Source organism: Danio aesculapii, chromosome 3 (genome assembly GCF_903798145.1).
Source record: "Danio aesculapii chromosome 3, fDanAes4.1, whole genome shotgun sequence".
In the NCBI taxonomy this organism is placed as follows: Eukaryota; Metazoa; Chordata; class Actinopteri; order Cypriniformes; family Danionidae; genus Danio; species Danio aesculapii.
This window is the reverse complement of record NC_079437.1, coordinates 56,339,243-56,355,559: the sequence shown is the minus strand read 5'-3', so window position 1 is coordinate 56,355,559 and position 16,317 is coordinate 56,339,243. Positions and strand designations below refer to the sequence as shown.

The 16,317-nt window shown below is 36.2% G+C and overlaps 1 protein-coding gene across 1 annotated transcript; it reads left to right on the top strand.

Annotated features, from left to right (window-relative positions):
• The first annotated feature begins 1,022 nt into the window (after positions 1 to 1,022).
• Positions 1,023 to 10,595, top strand: stk19 (serine/threonine kinase 19). The gene is made up of 6 exons (XM_056454267.1): positions 1,023 to 1,283; positions 3,355 to 3,500; positions 3,786 to 4,021; positions 6,816 to 6,913; positions 10,184 to 10,331; positions 10,418 to 10,595. The coding sequence occupies exons 1-6, from the start codon at positions 1,196 to 1,198 to the stop codon at positions 10,467 to 10,469; spliced, it is 768 nt and encodes a 255-aa protein (XP_056310242.1). The 5' UTR covers positions 1,023 to 1,195; the 3' UTR covers positions 10,470 to 10,595.
• The last annotated feature ends 5,722 nt before the right edge of the window (positions 10,596 to 16,317 follow it).

Below are 16,317 nucleotides of genomic sequence, written 5' to 3'. Positions count from 1 at the left end.
ATAGTGTTGAATCTGGTAATCATGGAGCATTATTTCTTGCACATGACCACACAGCCCTACTGAAAAAAACAGCTTAAACCAGCCTAGGCTGGTTGGCTGGTTTTGGCTGGTTGACCAGCCTGGTTTTAGAGGGGTTTTGGCCATTTCCAGGCTGGTCTTAGCTGGTCAGGCTGGAAAATGACCAGCTAAAACCAGCTTGACCACCTAGTCAGACTGGGAGCCCAGCCAAAACCAACTATGTCCAGCTTAAACCAGGCTGGTTAAGCTGGTTTTAGCTGGATTTAGCTGGTTATTTTCCAGCCTGAACAGCTAAGACCAGGCTGGAAATGGCTGGAAACCAGACTGGAAATGGCCAAAACCCCTCTAAAACCAGGCTGGTCAACCAACTAAAACCAGCCAACCAGCCTAGGCTGGTTTAAGCTGGATTTTTCAGCAGGGAGAACAACATTGTTGGAATCCAAAGACTTGGAGCTTCAATGAGATTGTATATTTGGGGCTGGATGCTTGGTCATTTTGTCTTATCAATATTCATTGGGAGCGTGCTATCTCAAATGGACCTGTCAGACGAACGCTGCTCACTTTAACATTAATTTTGCAGAATCACTGTGCTTATCACTGGGTGACGAGCTGTTATAAAAGGCTGAAAGCATTATGTAAATAATATATATAATATGTAATCAATATATCTTATTTCTAAGACAACAACATGGATGTCATTCCATACCTGTAAGTGCTAGCGCTCCCGGTTTTTTTCTGCCACCTCCCTGCGCGCGCATCAAAGTTGAACTCTGAGCCTCGAGTTGTCATTCTGTAACAGCAAACAATTTTTTTATTCACTATTTAAATATATAAATTACATCTTTCAACGGAATATAATCGACAAATTGTATGTAAAAAAAAATTATTGATTTTTATTTGGATGGATTTAGCTCTTTTTCTCTCTTACCGTGTTTTACACAGCCAGCAGAGGGCAGCAGAAGATTTACTTCTACCTCTGAGTGAGCAACCAGAGAAGAAGAAGAGTCACAGTCAGACTCTGCTGATGTGCTTGAATAATTGTGAGCAAACATTTCAAACTCAAAAGCTGAAGAAAATGATTTTTTATAAGCTGTAAAAAAATCATATAACGGCTAATGAGGAAAACAGATAAGTGAACTCTGTAATAAATAGCAGCACTGTTTAAAACCAGAGCGAAATGAGCAGAAAAAGAGCTCTGATCGCGGACACTTTCTGTTTAAAGAGACGCAGATGTGCAGCTGACAGTTTAACGGGAGAGACTCACGGTAAGACTCGTTAACTCACAGTTATCCACATGATACATTTGGGGACTGACCGAACATACGTTAAAGCTTTGTTTTCAATATGTTTTGTGATAACCTTGTATAAACTAACGTTGAAACTAAATCTTGAAACTGAAATCTCTTTACTAATCAACTAAACTCAAATGACCAATCGTTACCTAGTGAGGTAAAGTTGGTTTTATATTTGCACATTCGTTCAGGGACAACCTGTGACATGCTCCCTGTATTGTTTACCATGGTACTTTGAATATTTGGTCTGAAATCACTTGTAAATCGGACTTTAAAACAACATTAGCACTATATTTTGACTGTCCTACTGAAAAAAAAACTACTTAAACCAGCCTAGGCTGGTTGGCTGGTTGACCAGCCTAGTTTTAGCTGGTTGACCAGCCTGGTTTTAGCTGGTCAGGCTGGAAAATGACCAGCTAATACCAGCTTGACCAGCCCAGCCAGGCTGGGAGCCCAGCCAAATCCAGCTATGTCCATCTTAAACCAGGCTGGTCAAGTTGGTTTTAGCTGGATTTAGCTGGACATTTTCCAGCCTGACCAGCTAAGACCAGGCTGGAAACCAGCCAAATGGCCAAAACCCCTCTAAAACCAGCCAACCAGCCTAGGCTGGTTTAAGCTGGATTTTTCAGCAGGGTGTGAATAATGTTGTACATATGTGATAGTCATATGAGTTCACTGTTTTAGTAAGGAATACCTTTTCTGAAATTATATTATTAAGGAGAAAGTCCGAATGTGTGAATGTAAAACCAACTTTACCTCAATTCGTTACCTTACAATTATAAGATTCTCTCTGCGTTCTAAATGATTTTGAGATATTGAGCTTCAAAGATTTTGCATTCCATATAGCAAACAATATGTGTGTAACAGTTCTCTTTCATACATTACCATGACAGAGACTCTAGGGTTCACTAAATGTAATTGATTAAAGGTCTCTTACATTTGCAAATTGGAGTGAAAAAAACACGGTAAATGCAGATAGAACCTTCTCATTCTGAAAAGTCATTTTCCACTTGGAATTATAAGGTTCTATCTGGCAAATCATTCATTCAAGCATTACTTTTCAAGAAATACAGTCAAAAAATATATAAGTTGGTGCAATATGTTGATTCTTGAGAAAGTAAAATTTTTGCTTTCTATAATATTTTACATGTTTTAGAATGAATATTTTTTTTCTTGGTCAAATTAAGCATACAAGCTGTGATAAATATTTTTTTCCAGTGCAGTTAATTTGATTAATATGTTAATAACTATTACATTTTATGCATTATATGAATTATTGAATTATATTTATTGAATTATATGCCCCATGAATTAAATTAAGTATTTGCCCTTCAAGGCTTAATATTAAATTTAAAGACTTTAAAAGAAACAGACGATGACCAAATGAGTTTAATAAACACTGAAAAGTGTTTCACTGACTATATGTAAACAAATGTTTATGTTTCCTGTCGGTTCCTAATTTTTTTTTATAGTTATTTTTTCAGGGCTTTCACCTTTAATGGTTAGGAAAGTGTGTAGTATCGACAGGAAAACATGGGGAGCAGAGAGAGGGGAAGGATGAGCACAGGACCACGAGGCAGGAATCGAACTCGGGTCGCTGTGAGCACCGGAGTGCACGTGTCGACGCACTAACCACTACACCACTGGCTCCAACAAAATAGTTTCAATTATTATGTTAAAAATAACTTGAAGCCGGTGTGCTTGAAATGTTATATGCTGTTTGTTCTTTATAATTGATTTTTCAAACCTGGTGTTTTAAATTTACTTTCAGAGCTTGAATAATCCTTCAACAAAATAAATAATTTGAAAGATTCTCATCCTTAAACACAATCAGTAACACTTATTCTAGTTAAGATGCAAAATAGGAAAATTTAGGGTAAGATTTCCGTCCCTATTGATTAGGCAAGTCATTGGACAAGAGTTATTTGTTCTGTAGCCAATCGGGGGAAAAACATAATTCTAGTGACCTTGGGGGTTTTCCTTTTAATCTACGCAAATGAAAAGAAATAAGACAATGCTCTTGTGTCTGATGTGTGTTCCTCAGATGGAGCTGCTGATATTCGTTCAAGCATACAATATTTGATGACGCTGTTTTCACGCAAGCTTTTCAATGACACACTTCCTCTGGTGGTCCTGAAACACCAGCTGTACAGTTTACACACCGATAAAACCTCAGTGGACAAGCATGTGGTAAGACCATAGTGTTACCTATAAAACATATTGATTTAAGCCAGGGGTGTCCAAACTTGGTCCTGGAGTGCTGGTGTCCTGCAGATTTTAGCTCCAACTTGCCTCAAAACTCCTGCATGGATGATTCCAGAAAGCCTAGTAAGAGCTTGATTAGCAGCCCAGGTTTGTCTGATTTGGATTGGAACTAAACTTTGCAGTATACTGGCCTTTCAGGAGAGATTTTGGGCAACCCTGATCTGAGAAATTGTGGAAAGCTTGACTGTGTCCATTTCTCCGACTGCTCAGAAAGATTTGCGTGAAAATGGCGAACTGCTGATGTTCCAGCTGGGCTTCGACTCGGAGGCCTTCGCTCTGGTGTTTGCTGAAGATTACAGAGCCAAAGTCATTCAGGAGGAAACTGGAAGAAAAACCCTGGGGACCGTTGAGAAATTTCTGGATAAGCTTATTCCCAGCTGCTCCGATTTAAGTTTCAACAAAGACAAAATGCTGAAAGAGTTCCTTTTCTCAGACTCTGAGATCACGTAAGAGAAAATGACACATGTTTTTAGGGATGAGCAATATGACAGCTTATTAATGACATACAAGTCATCTCATATCCTGATAAAGATGTAATGTATCACAATTAGGCATGTGCCGGTATCACATTTTCATGCTGCGATTAATTGATTGAGCTTTTATCACGGTATACGGTATTATCACGATATTGTAATTTTACTAGAGAAACAGGTAAAAAAACACAAAAAACTTCAGTTTCGTCAACTTAGTAACTTTAATAACTTTTTAATTAACTAAAAGTACTTCAAACATTTAAATACAAATAAATATAAATAAAACAATACACAATATAAAAGTAAACTTGAGCAATTATATCAAAGTGAATGTGCAAAGGGAAACCGTCTTCGATCAGCAATCCCTCTGCATTTTTTTGGAACCCAAAATATTTCCAAACCTCTGACTTTACCCTTTTTGAAGGGGGATAAATTGTCGGCAGCGTTCCTCCTTCCGCCATGCTTCTTCTTCGTGTGAGGATTAGAGAGCGGTGGCAGCGGCGGCGCGCACACAGTGCTTCTACATGCGGGGATTGTTTACATCAGAGTGCGCATCAGTTCTGCGCAGCATATACGCAGTGTTTCTTCAAGCGGTTGATGGAAAATAAGCTGAAGGGGGATAAATTGTCGGCAGCGTTCCTCCTTCCGCCATGCTTCTTCTTCGTGTGAGGATTATAGTGCGGTGGCAGCGGCGGCGCGCACTGCGTGCACACAGTGCTTCTACATGTGGGGATTGTTTACATCAGAGTGCGCATCAGTTCTGCGCAGCATATACGCAGTGTTTCTTCAAGCGGTTGATGGAAAATAAGCTAAGGCGCGTTCTAAGAATATAAATTCGGATCTATTATTTTTCACGGTATTTTGAAGTGCCCGCGATAACAATATCGTGCATATTCATTACCGTGATTTATCGCATTACCGAATACCGGCACAAGCCTAATCACAATATAGTAATGTCTTTGAAGCAATGAGTATGTTTACATGGACACCAATACTCAGATTTTAATATGATTATGACAATACTCTGATTAACAGTCTACCATGTAAACAGCGATTTTTGAATATATTATAATCCGACGGAAGTCATAATTGAGCCACACAGAAGATGAATGAAGACATGTGGAGTATTCCCATTTAGTCACATTATAGAAGTGCAGCAAAGACATGGAAACACCTTAAACTATTACAGTTGTGTAGGATTCTCGACGCATTTTGTGACAGGATAGTCTATACACACACGGCTGTTTGACTCTATTCTTTGCATTCTCTGATCTCACATTTTTCGATGTTTTATTGAGACATTTAGAAAATGAAAAGGAACAATAATAGTTTCATGTTGTCCTGTTTAGCAGACCCCACTATAGAACAAATGATATAAGCCTTGAAAATTGGGGGGGGGGAGCCTTTTATGCAGACACTTGATATTAAATGATAAGCAAAGTCTATTTATAGGTTATACTTTCAATTTAAAGTTCACAATATTTTTGAAAAGGTTCATTTTAATTCATTTCTTTGAGTTTTTGTTGTATTGAAATGTTTTGTTTTTTTTTGTCCAGCAGATGTCCCTAACGTGAGTTTCAAACACTTTGAACAACATCAGTTCAGCTGTTTGAAAAGCTTTGTTTCTTCATCACTAAGATGTAGTACCTTTTCAGTGAAGTCAAGCATTAAATATTCTATATCTTGACCACATGGAAAGGACAATTTGTTTTTGACATTACCATGGTGTCATCCTTAAAAAGTCTTAAATCCACATTTCAGAGGTCTTAGAAATGCAATTGAATCACCCCTGTAAAGAGGACTTTGTTTTCGTTCTGAAATCTACTTGCATCTCTTGGTCTATCATCATGCAGAACAACATATACAGAAGAAGTTCATTTATAGTCTTAGGCAGATCCCAATTGATGTTCACTGAGATTTCACTTACATAAATACACTCTCGGAAATAAAGGTACACATTTGTACCTAAAGGGTCCATATTGGTACGTCAAAAATATATATTAGTACCTGAAAATTTTTTAGGTACTAAAGCAGGGTGATATATACCCTTGAGGTATTAATATGGACCTTTTAGGTACAAGTTTGTACCTTCTGAAAAGGTGCCACCCCAGTGACAGCTTGCGTACCTTTATTTCTGAGATGTAGAGTTCACATTATAATGGCTTAGAACAGCTGTGTCAACCCATACATTATTAAACGAAGAAATAGAGATGCACTGATTGACCAGCCAAGGACCAGAATCTGCCGATTTTTCACAAGACCAGTTTGACTATAAAATTAGTCTTAAATTTCATTCTGTGTGGTATTAAAAAGGTCTTCAATATAACTCTTAGAAACCTGCTGATGCCCTAATTACAGTATATCCCCCAAAATGTACTCATTGTTTTTCTCAGGTTGTTCAGAACTTCAGGGCCGATGTTTTATTTAAACTGCCAAATATAAATCAATGAAATATAGAAGGCAGTTTAAAAATGAATGATTACATGCACAACATAACATACTGCTAAATGTAAACATTGTACCAACCATGCTGTTATTCATGTTTCTTTCTGGTGATGTTTCTTTCATCTAAGTGATAAAAATTATTACCTTTAACAAGATATTGTTAAAAACTATGACCTAAACAATAGATTAGAGCATAGTATTAAATGCTTAACATTTTATTTAATCTATATGATATACATTGTCATATTGCACAGCCCCTAGTGTTTTGTTTTTATGCTGATGGTGTCTGGTGCTTTATTTGAAGATGTTTTTGTATCTTCAGGCAACTGGTGAAGTCTGGTCTCCTCACTGTGAGAGATGCGGGCAGCTGGTGGCTCTCAATCCCAAACTCTGGCAGATTCATTAAGTACTTCATTAAAGGTTGGTGTTGAACTCAAGATTCATTTTTAGCGGTTTTCCTTGAATCACTACATTTGAATCTGTTTAATTTGGATCAGAACAATCTGCAATTTAAAATCCCATGTTTTGCTATCCAGGATCGGGTAACCCATCTTACATTTGTGCCAATTTTAAAGGCAAAATAAACACATTTTGAGATTTCCAAATTTCATATTTTCCAAATTATTAGTGTTCTAAATCGGGATCATCATATATCATAACTCTTTCTGCTAGCCATGTAAAAAAAAAAAACGTGTTTGGTCAAACGTGTCTTCATTTCAACCCATGTTGAAATCTGATATTTGGAAGTATGTGACTTCTAGATTCCAGAGTTGAAGGTATTTAAAGCATTTTCCATTCTGGATGATAACAACTGGATTGACATGAAACAATTTACAGTAAACTGAATCCATTATTAATGTCAAATAATGCAAAATCATTGGACGTAATAGGGAACATTTTATTTTCTTAATGTTGTTTAACTCAATCTTTTAAAACCAGTAACAGACATTTTCCACCATTTTGTGCTTTAGTTCAAGATGTTAACCTCGAACCAGATACCACACGTGTGTCTAAAGTAAAATTTAATATATTTTCATCCCATTATAGTTTTTAAAAAGTAAATAAGATATTCATTTATTCCTGAAATTACAAATAATGCAGAAAAAAAAGTCTGAATGTTTATTCACAACCTGTCCAAAAAAAGTCACATACTCTTAATATTTTGTTGGACCTCCTTTAGTTTTGATTGGCACGCATTTGCTGTGGGATTTTTTTTTAATATGCTTCTGCAATGTCAACATTTATTCCAATTTTTTTGGACAAGATGTTGAGATTGATGTTGGGAGAGGTCGGACTGCTGCACAATGTCTTGTCCAGCACAACAAAAGATTCTCAATAGGGTTTAGGTTTGGATACTGGACTCTCTCCTCATGCTCCCTGAACCAAGGGTTTCTGCAGGTTTCACCAAGTTAAATTGAAGACCTTTTTAAGACCATTATTAATGAAATTTTAGACTTATAAACAGAGGTGGGTAGTAACGAGTTACATTTACTTTGTTACATTTACTTGAGTAAAATTGTTGGGTAACGTGTACTTTTTGAGTACATTTGAATACTTTTAAAGACTTTGAGTGTACTTTTACTCAAGTAAATTATTAGAGCAAATACATTACTCTTACTTTGCTACATCTGGCGGCGTTCCTCTGTTACTGTCAAATGATAATAATTATGATTCATATGACTTGTTGGCAAATATCGCGAGGCGAGAGGCATTGGAGAGGTTGTGTCGCGAGAGGTTTCTATAGAAATGCATCTCCCGCTTTCGGTTAGAGCATGCACGTATATGTTGGAATGATGACTGAAATAGAGGAAGATGTGCAAGTTTATACTGCGGTCACGCCATGGCCATCTGCAGTTCCGAGAAGGACGGTCACACTGTCTGTGTAGTGAGTTTATTGGACCAGATCACACATGGCCTCAAGTTCAGTCTGTGGTGACTCCAAGGTGTCAACAAGAATAGTTTGATAATGTGATGCACACTGTGTACTTCGAACTGATATTGCAATAAATACATGAACTACTATATATATATATATATATATATATATATATATATATATATATATATATATATATATATAATAACAGCAAATAATATTTACTCGATATTTTTCAAGATATAGTATTCAGCTTAAAGTGACATTTAAAGGCTTAACTAGGTTAATTAGGTTAAAGTTAGGGTAATTAGGCAAGTTATTGTATAACTGGTTTGTTTTGTAGACAATCCAAAACAAGTATTGCTTAAAGGGGCTAATAATATTGACCTTAAAATGGTTTAAAAATTAAAACTGCTTTTATTTTAGCCAATATAAAACAAATAAGACTTTCTCCAGAAGAAAAAATATTATCAGACATACTGTGAAAATTTCCTTGCTCTGTTAAACATAATTTGGGAAATATTTAAAAAAAGAGTGAATCATTTTGATTTCAACTACACTGAAAAAAATATTCAAAGATGATTCCTTGGATTTACTATTTTTTTTGTACATTGAGTGGTTGTAAACAATTTATTTGGGCTGAATTTAAACAAACAAATTAAGTTGAACATTATTAAATTTTGGAAACTCTACCCACCTCTGCTCATAAAGCACTAAAGGAACTTTTCAAATGGCTCAGATGGAAAATATTTTTATTTTACCTATCAAAAAAATATTATAATTTTAATAATACATTAATAATAAACAGTTAAAATATTTGAGATTTTATTTCTTAGCTAAATATTTTAAGTATTGTGTAAAAACAAGCAAACTTTACTTGTATCTATATACTTTTCCCAACATGAACTTTTTTTTTAAATAATAAAAAACAAATGAATAAATGTTTTAAAGTTTAAAAAACTATATAAAACTAAATCTACGGATAACAATCTGTCCAGGTCGGTGTCCTCAGCAGTAAATACATGGATAACTTTAAACAAATGTTATTGTAAGAAAAATCTTTAAACCATTATGATAAACAGAGTTAAAAATGACCTTTTTAAATAAAAGTTTGAAGTTTTGTTGAGTTGATTATTGGTGATTGTATGGGTTTTGGCCAGATTGGGTAGCAATAAATGAACAAAGGAAAATTAAGACCTGTTAAAAAATATTTCAGACCAACAACACAGTATTTCAGTACATTTTAAGGCCTAAAATTTGGATTTTGAGATTTACAGATTTACAACTTGAGCCCTATATTGGAATATGCTCATGCCATCATAGAAGAAATAATCCATTGATGGAAGAACATAATTCACTATGTTTAGGTAGTCATCTGACTTTAATCTTTAGGCATATAACATTGATATCCCCAGATCAGATCACTGCCCCCAGGCTTGTATTGTAACAACTAGGCATGATAAGTGCATTACTTCATCTGCCTCTCTTCTGTACTTAATGCACCATCACTCTGGAATGGGGTAAATATAGACTCATCAGACCACCACTGAATAACAGTAGAGTAAACAAACAAAGAAATTGGACTGATTTCATGATTGAAGCTGAATATGGAATATATTTTGCACAGAATTACTTTTAGATCATGCAATTTAAAGCATAAAAAAGCTTGAACCATTAAAAAAAAAAGTTTTGAATAACACAGACTGAAGATATTAAGGCAAGATTGGATTTCGTGATCTAACGATGCATTTTTTTTTCAAGATTTCCTTTAAAATCAGATTGGTTTTAAACTATAATGCTGCTTTGTCTAACAGGGCGCAAAGCTGTACTTAACATGGTGAAGAAATCCAAATATAGTGAAATCTTAAGGACTGAGCTGGAGGAGCGTCGCACAACTGCACAGGTTAAGTTCCAGATGAAGTATCACGTTCATGATATCATTGGAGCAGACTTAGTAGAATGGTAAGACCTTATAGCAATGAAGATTTGAGCTGTAATTATGAGGACAATGTGTGATGCCTAAAATATCATCTTCTGTGTGTTTGCAGTATACAGACCACATCAGGGACAGTATTACGATACGTGGACGGAAATAACTAACACTTTTTGAAATTAGTATTATTATTATTTTCTTATTGTACAAAATGGATTGTAGATGTATTTATTGCTATATTTTTTGTTTGTAAAAACAGAAGCAACTGTGCACAATGCTGTAATAAAAGTTTGCCAAACACTTTCTTTGTGTTCTCAAAGCTCTTGGAATGTCTTTAGTAAAGCGTTTCCAGTGGTGTAAAGCAGTGGTTCTCAAACTTTTAAACCAGCGGCCTCCAATGTAAGATCGTCAAGAACTCGCGACCCCCCACTGCCAAAGCATATCCAAACACTAAAATTAAATTCTTTTAAGCTGTTCACAATGCTTTAACTATATTTACTTTACATTACAGGCCTCGAAATGAGCATTTTTGCTTGGTAGCACTGGCGCTCCTTAATTTTTTTAATGTAGGCGCACCAGCCAAAATTTAGTCGCACCCACCAATTATCGCCCACCAGTTAATACAAGTTTTATAAACAGATTTATTGCATTTGAAGCCAACATTAATCAAAACTAACAAGTAAACATATATATGCATGCGTGAGGAAAATATGTCTCAACGAAATCCCGTTATCTCAATACATTTTTATAACATAACTGAGTGACCAAAAGATACACGGACGGACCGCTCACCGGCACTGTACGCACTGCTTGACATGAATGAATCTGTTAACAATACGTTAACTGTGCTGTGTTCTCACAGATGGTGTCTGATATTGCACAGATGCTTTTGACTTATACCTTATTATTTGCATACGTCATTTTAATAGCATTACCGGTTATTTCATGAGCTGCAATTTTAGTTTAATCTTAGTCAGTGCAAGCCCTTTTGTGATGGTGAACGTGGTGTTATATTTTACATAAAGCTGCCACTTGTACAGCTGACAGCATCTGGCGATTAAATGAAGGATTAAACAGAACCTATCGTGCTTAAAATGTGTAGATGTGGCAAACAGTTACCTGAAAATTCCATCCCACAGACTTTACAGTGAATGCTTTAGTTATTTTCATAGCGGACTTGAAGTCTTGAGTTTTTTTTCTGTTGAACACAAGACATGTTGAAATGTTAGAAACCTGTACCATATTTGGTTTTCATACTATGGAAGTCTTGCATACTTCAAGTGGTCTTTTGTATTTCAACAGCATTCAAATGCGGTTTCTGAAATATTGATGAGATGCATTATTTGTCAAGGTTTTTGTATAATATATACAATCCCTGACCACTCTATTAGGTACACCTTACAAGTTGGACCCCCTTTTGGCTTCAGAACTGCCTTAATCCTTAGTGGCATGAAATGGCATACTAGAAATATTCCTCAGATTTTGGTCCATATCGACATGACAGCATCACGCAGTTGCTGCAGATTTGTCGGCTGCGCATCCATAATGTGAAGCTCCCGTTCAACCACATCCCAAAGCTGCTCTATTGGATTGAGTTCTGGTGGTTGTGGAGGCCATTTGAGTACAGTGAACTCATTGTTATGTTCAAGAAACCAGTCTGAGATGATTCGCGCTTTATGACATGGTGTGTTATCCTGCTGGAAGTAGCCACCAGAAGATGAGTATACTGTGGTCATAAAGGGATGGACATGGTCAGCAACAGTACTCAGGTAGGCTGTGGCGTTGACACGATACTCAATTGGTACTAACAGGCCCAAAGTGTTGATACAAAGCAGGATGGATCCATGCTTTCAACTTGTTGATGCCAAATTCTGAGCCTACCATCTGAATGTCGCAGCAGAAATTGAGACTCAGACCAGGCAACATTCTTCCAATCTTCTATTGTCCAATTTTGGTGAGCCTGTGCGAATTGTTGCCTCAATTTCCTGTTCTCAGCTGACAGGAGAGGCACCCGGTGTGGTCATCTGCTGCTGTAGCCCATCTGCCTCAAGGTTGTGCATTCAGAGATGCTCTTCTGCAGACCTCGGTTGTAACGAGTGGTTATTTGAGTTACTGTTGCTTTCTATCAGCTGGAACCAGTCTGGCCATTCTCCTCTGACCTCTGGCATCATCAAGGTATTTGCGCCCACAGAACTGGATATTTCCTCTTTTCGGGCCACTCTCTGTAAAGCCTAGAAATGGTTGTGCGTGAAAATCAGTTTCTGCAATACTCAGACCACCCCATCTTGCACCAACAACCATGCCACGTTTAAATCACCTTTCTTCCTCATTCTGATGCTCGGTTTGAACTGCAGCAGATCGTCCTGACCATGTCTGCATGCCTAAATGCATTGAGTTGCTGCCATGTGATTATAGTTATAGTTATGTGATATTAACCTTATTCTAAAATGCGGAGGTGCGCCTGTTTTTGCGATTGTTTTAGAACTTCCGATTAGGTCCACTATGGGAGAAATGACTAGGAATAAATAATAAACGGCAGAAAACGGTCAAACTACTTTCTCTACAAACAAATGTTTGCATTACTATACAGACCAAGTAGAATAATTCAAGAAAATATCAGTTTGCAACATTTTTTAACGTCTAAAAATGAATGGAAGTGAATGAGACCGGAAGTCTCAAGCCAAAAAGATTCAAATGGCTGCCCCCGCTCGTCGGCAAAGAATAAGGTGAATAGATGATATGCTATAGTAAGCGTTAAAGAGCAGTTGTGTACATTTCTAAATTGAGAATTTAATAGTTTTTTTCATTCAGTTTTCGAAAGCAGCACAGTACAAACGTGACATGTCAAATGTTGAACACCACCATGAATTTTAAATTCAAGCACATTCAAGGACCCGTGTTTGTTTTTAAGTACTTTCCAGGCCTTGAATTCATGTCTGAAATACGAGTACTTTCAGGAAGTGTGGGAACCCTGTGCGGTCGTTATGTTTAAATCCAAAGAAACAGATTAATTACATCTATTCCATGTTTTCAGGAGAAGAAAATAATCTCATCCTAGGTAAATGGTGGACATTATCAGCAATAAAATGCCAAAGTAGCTCAGTTTAACTTCAGAGCAGAAAAGAAACGCAAGCAATAACAAATTCTGTCATGTTTTCTTGCGTACAGATAGCTGATGTTTGGAAACAGTATTCTGGAGTGGTTTAACCAAATATATCTGATGGCTCGGGCATTTGAGACAGCGATTGGTTTGATCCAGTTATCTAATCACGTTTTAATTTGGCCATTTATTTGATACAATAACATTCATACAATAACCTGTGCATATTTGTTCCACCTCAGTGGAGTTTATTGAGCATTTTAAGATTTCACATGAAACATTTCCATCTAACTTTGATATAGGACACCCTAAAATGTGTGTTTAAACGCGTGGATGGAAATAGCTACGGTCATATTAATAAGGTAAACTTGGTTTTGCAGTGTGTTTCTGTCATTTTAAAACCTTTATATACAAGCGATTACAAACAAAACAAAATTGTAGAGTTTGATCTAAATTTATTGTCGTTTATTTCCTCTGTAAAAGAAGTGACATCATGAACGCCCCTAAAAACAGGGTTACAATCAGGCTATTAGTGTGCAGATTGCTCCATTGGGTGACCACCGATATACAGCACATCCTGTACTTCCACGGACAGTTCAAGTATGTCTACGAAGTGTTCAAGGTCAGAAAATGGTTCGCATGATGTGCTGTTTGAATCAGACAACCAATTACTTTAACAGTTCCATGTTATTAGTAAAGTAAGAATAAAATGCTGGGTAAAATATGGTTAGCTATAATGGGAATAATTCACATCCAAAAAAAAAGGTTTAAATCACATGATTCCTGTAGTGTACGTTCTGACAGTAGTCTGTTGCTTTTTGTAACGCAAGCAAGTATAAAAAGTGTCAAAAAGGAAATAAAAGTTTCTAAAAATGTGTTTAAAAAATATATGGCTGTAGAGGGAGTATTAAAAATGCCCAAAAAGCATCGTAGTGTTCATATAATGCCATTTCTTTCTGTTTATATATATATTTTTTTATATATTTCAGACAGCCTTTTTTGAGTATATATCAGAGGAGGATGCTAATATTTGCGTACATATTGAGCCAACAAAACAAGAACGTCCTGGCCATGTTGCACACCTGAAATCAGAAAATATGAATGTTTCTATGAAAGAAAATTAAAGCCTACTCTTGAATCATGTCATGTTTTTGACAATATATTTACAATTAAACCCATTTTTCCAACCAAGGTTTCAATAGGTAAAAGCTATATATATTCATTTTGTTTATACAACAGTTGGGTCTGGTTCTCGAATCTGATTGGCTGATAGCCGTACGATATTCTGCAAAATAAGCACTCGTACAGCCTCTTCACCCTTGTGTATTACTCCACCCACATGACAAGCAGGGGAATAAACTCACTACAGTTGACAAATATTGCAGCTGTTGGACAACATGATGTACTTTTGAGGCTTTAGGCGAGGATGTAGTTGTTTAGATCGTAACTATGTAGTTTATTTATGAATATAAACGCACTTTTTAAAACGTTTTTAATTTCGGAGATTCAGCATGTTGGCAGCCATCAGTAGAACAAAGAATTTGATGGTTGACGTTCCACCACAAAATGGCGACAGAGACCCTATAATAAGTTCTTAGGGGAGAAAAACTCAGCGTAAATTTCAGCTGATCAAATCATTCTAAAACTGGTGAGTGATATTCTAAATTGATCTCTCTCTCTCTCTCTTTTGAATGTTATAGAGCTGTATTCTTACTATAGTAATCTGCTAGTGTTTGCTTTGGCTTTTTCAGGGTTAATTGTTGTGATCTTCCAATTACAACAGAGAAACACTGGGAAATCTGTAGACTGATGGCATTTCATGCTGTTCAGGCTTATAATTTTAAAATGTGAGCAAAACCACTTGTTTTGTCATCACTTTACACATTACGCTAGTGAAAGACTAGCTCTAAAGTGACATTGGTGAAGTAGCAACTTTTTCTGCTGTTCTGACATCAGCTGCAGCTGTGAATGAATGGCAGAGGAAAGTAGTTCCTCATACAAAAGCTGTTTTAGACTCTTCGTGTTTGATTTTCTTCTTAATACACACGATTATGTCGTCGAACTGTTGTATAAACACAATATTATACTCGTAGCAGTGCGATATGGGTGTATATCGTCACTGGTGGGACACTAAGGCACTAGAGCTGCACCGATAAACGATATTATATAGAATTGCGATAACATTTATGTCAATGACAACGATAAGCTCTGGACTTTTTTACTCCATATTGATATATCGAAGAGCCAATCACACAGCAGAAATGCGCAACAATGGGAATCTAAAAGTGTGTTAATATTGCCCTACTTGATATTGCCTCTTGAATGTGAGTCTGTTCTGTGCTTTCGCTTTGTTTAGGCATGAAAACACTTTGAAATAAATATAAAAACTGCGGGATTCCCTTTCTTTTTCATTACAGGTGCCGTTTCCCCTTCTTATGCAATCCTCAAAACAGTCATGTAGCGGTGCACAACTGTCAGCTGACACCCTCCATAGTGATAAATAGACGCTGTTTCCCAAACGAATTCTGTACACGCGATTTGAAGTGGAGCTAAAGTCTGGGTTTTGGGTGCGTGGTTGAACATACACATTAATAATAATAATAATAATAATATCTAAAGATGTCAATCTTGGTGGGGTTTTTTCAAACACAACTAATTTTGTAAACCAGTATAAACAGTTATGAAAGCAATCGAAAGCTTTCATTATAACGTTAGATGTGTGCATTTTTAAAGTGACTCCTGTTATTTAATGTAATCAAACGAAGAAGAAATCTTAATAATTAAGAGATTCATTCGTTGCTCTTTAATCAGAATGTGTAAGTTATACAGCGAAGAAACGGCTAATAAGATTTGATAGCTTGATTCTATTTCATTATAATTGCTATTAATTTTAATAAGCTGAACTGTTTGCTAAT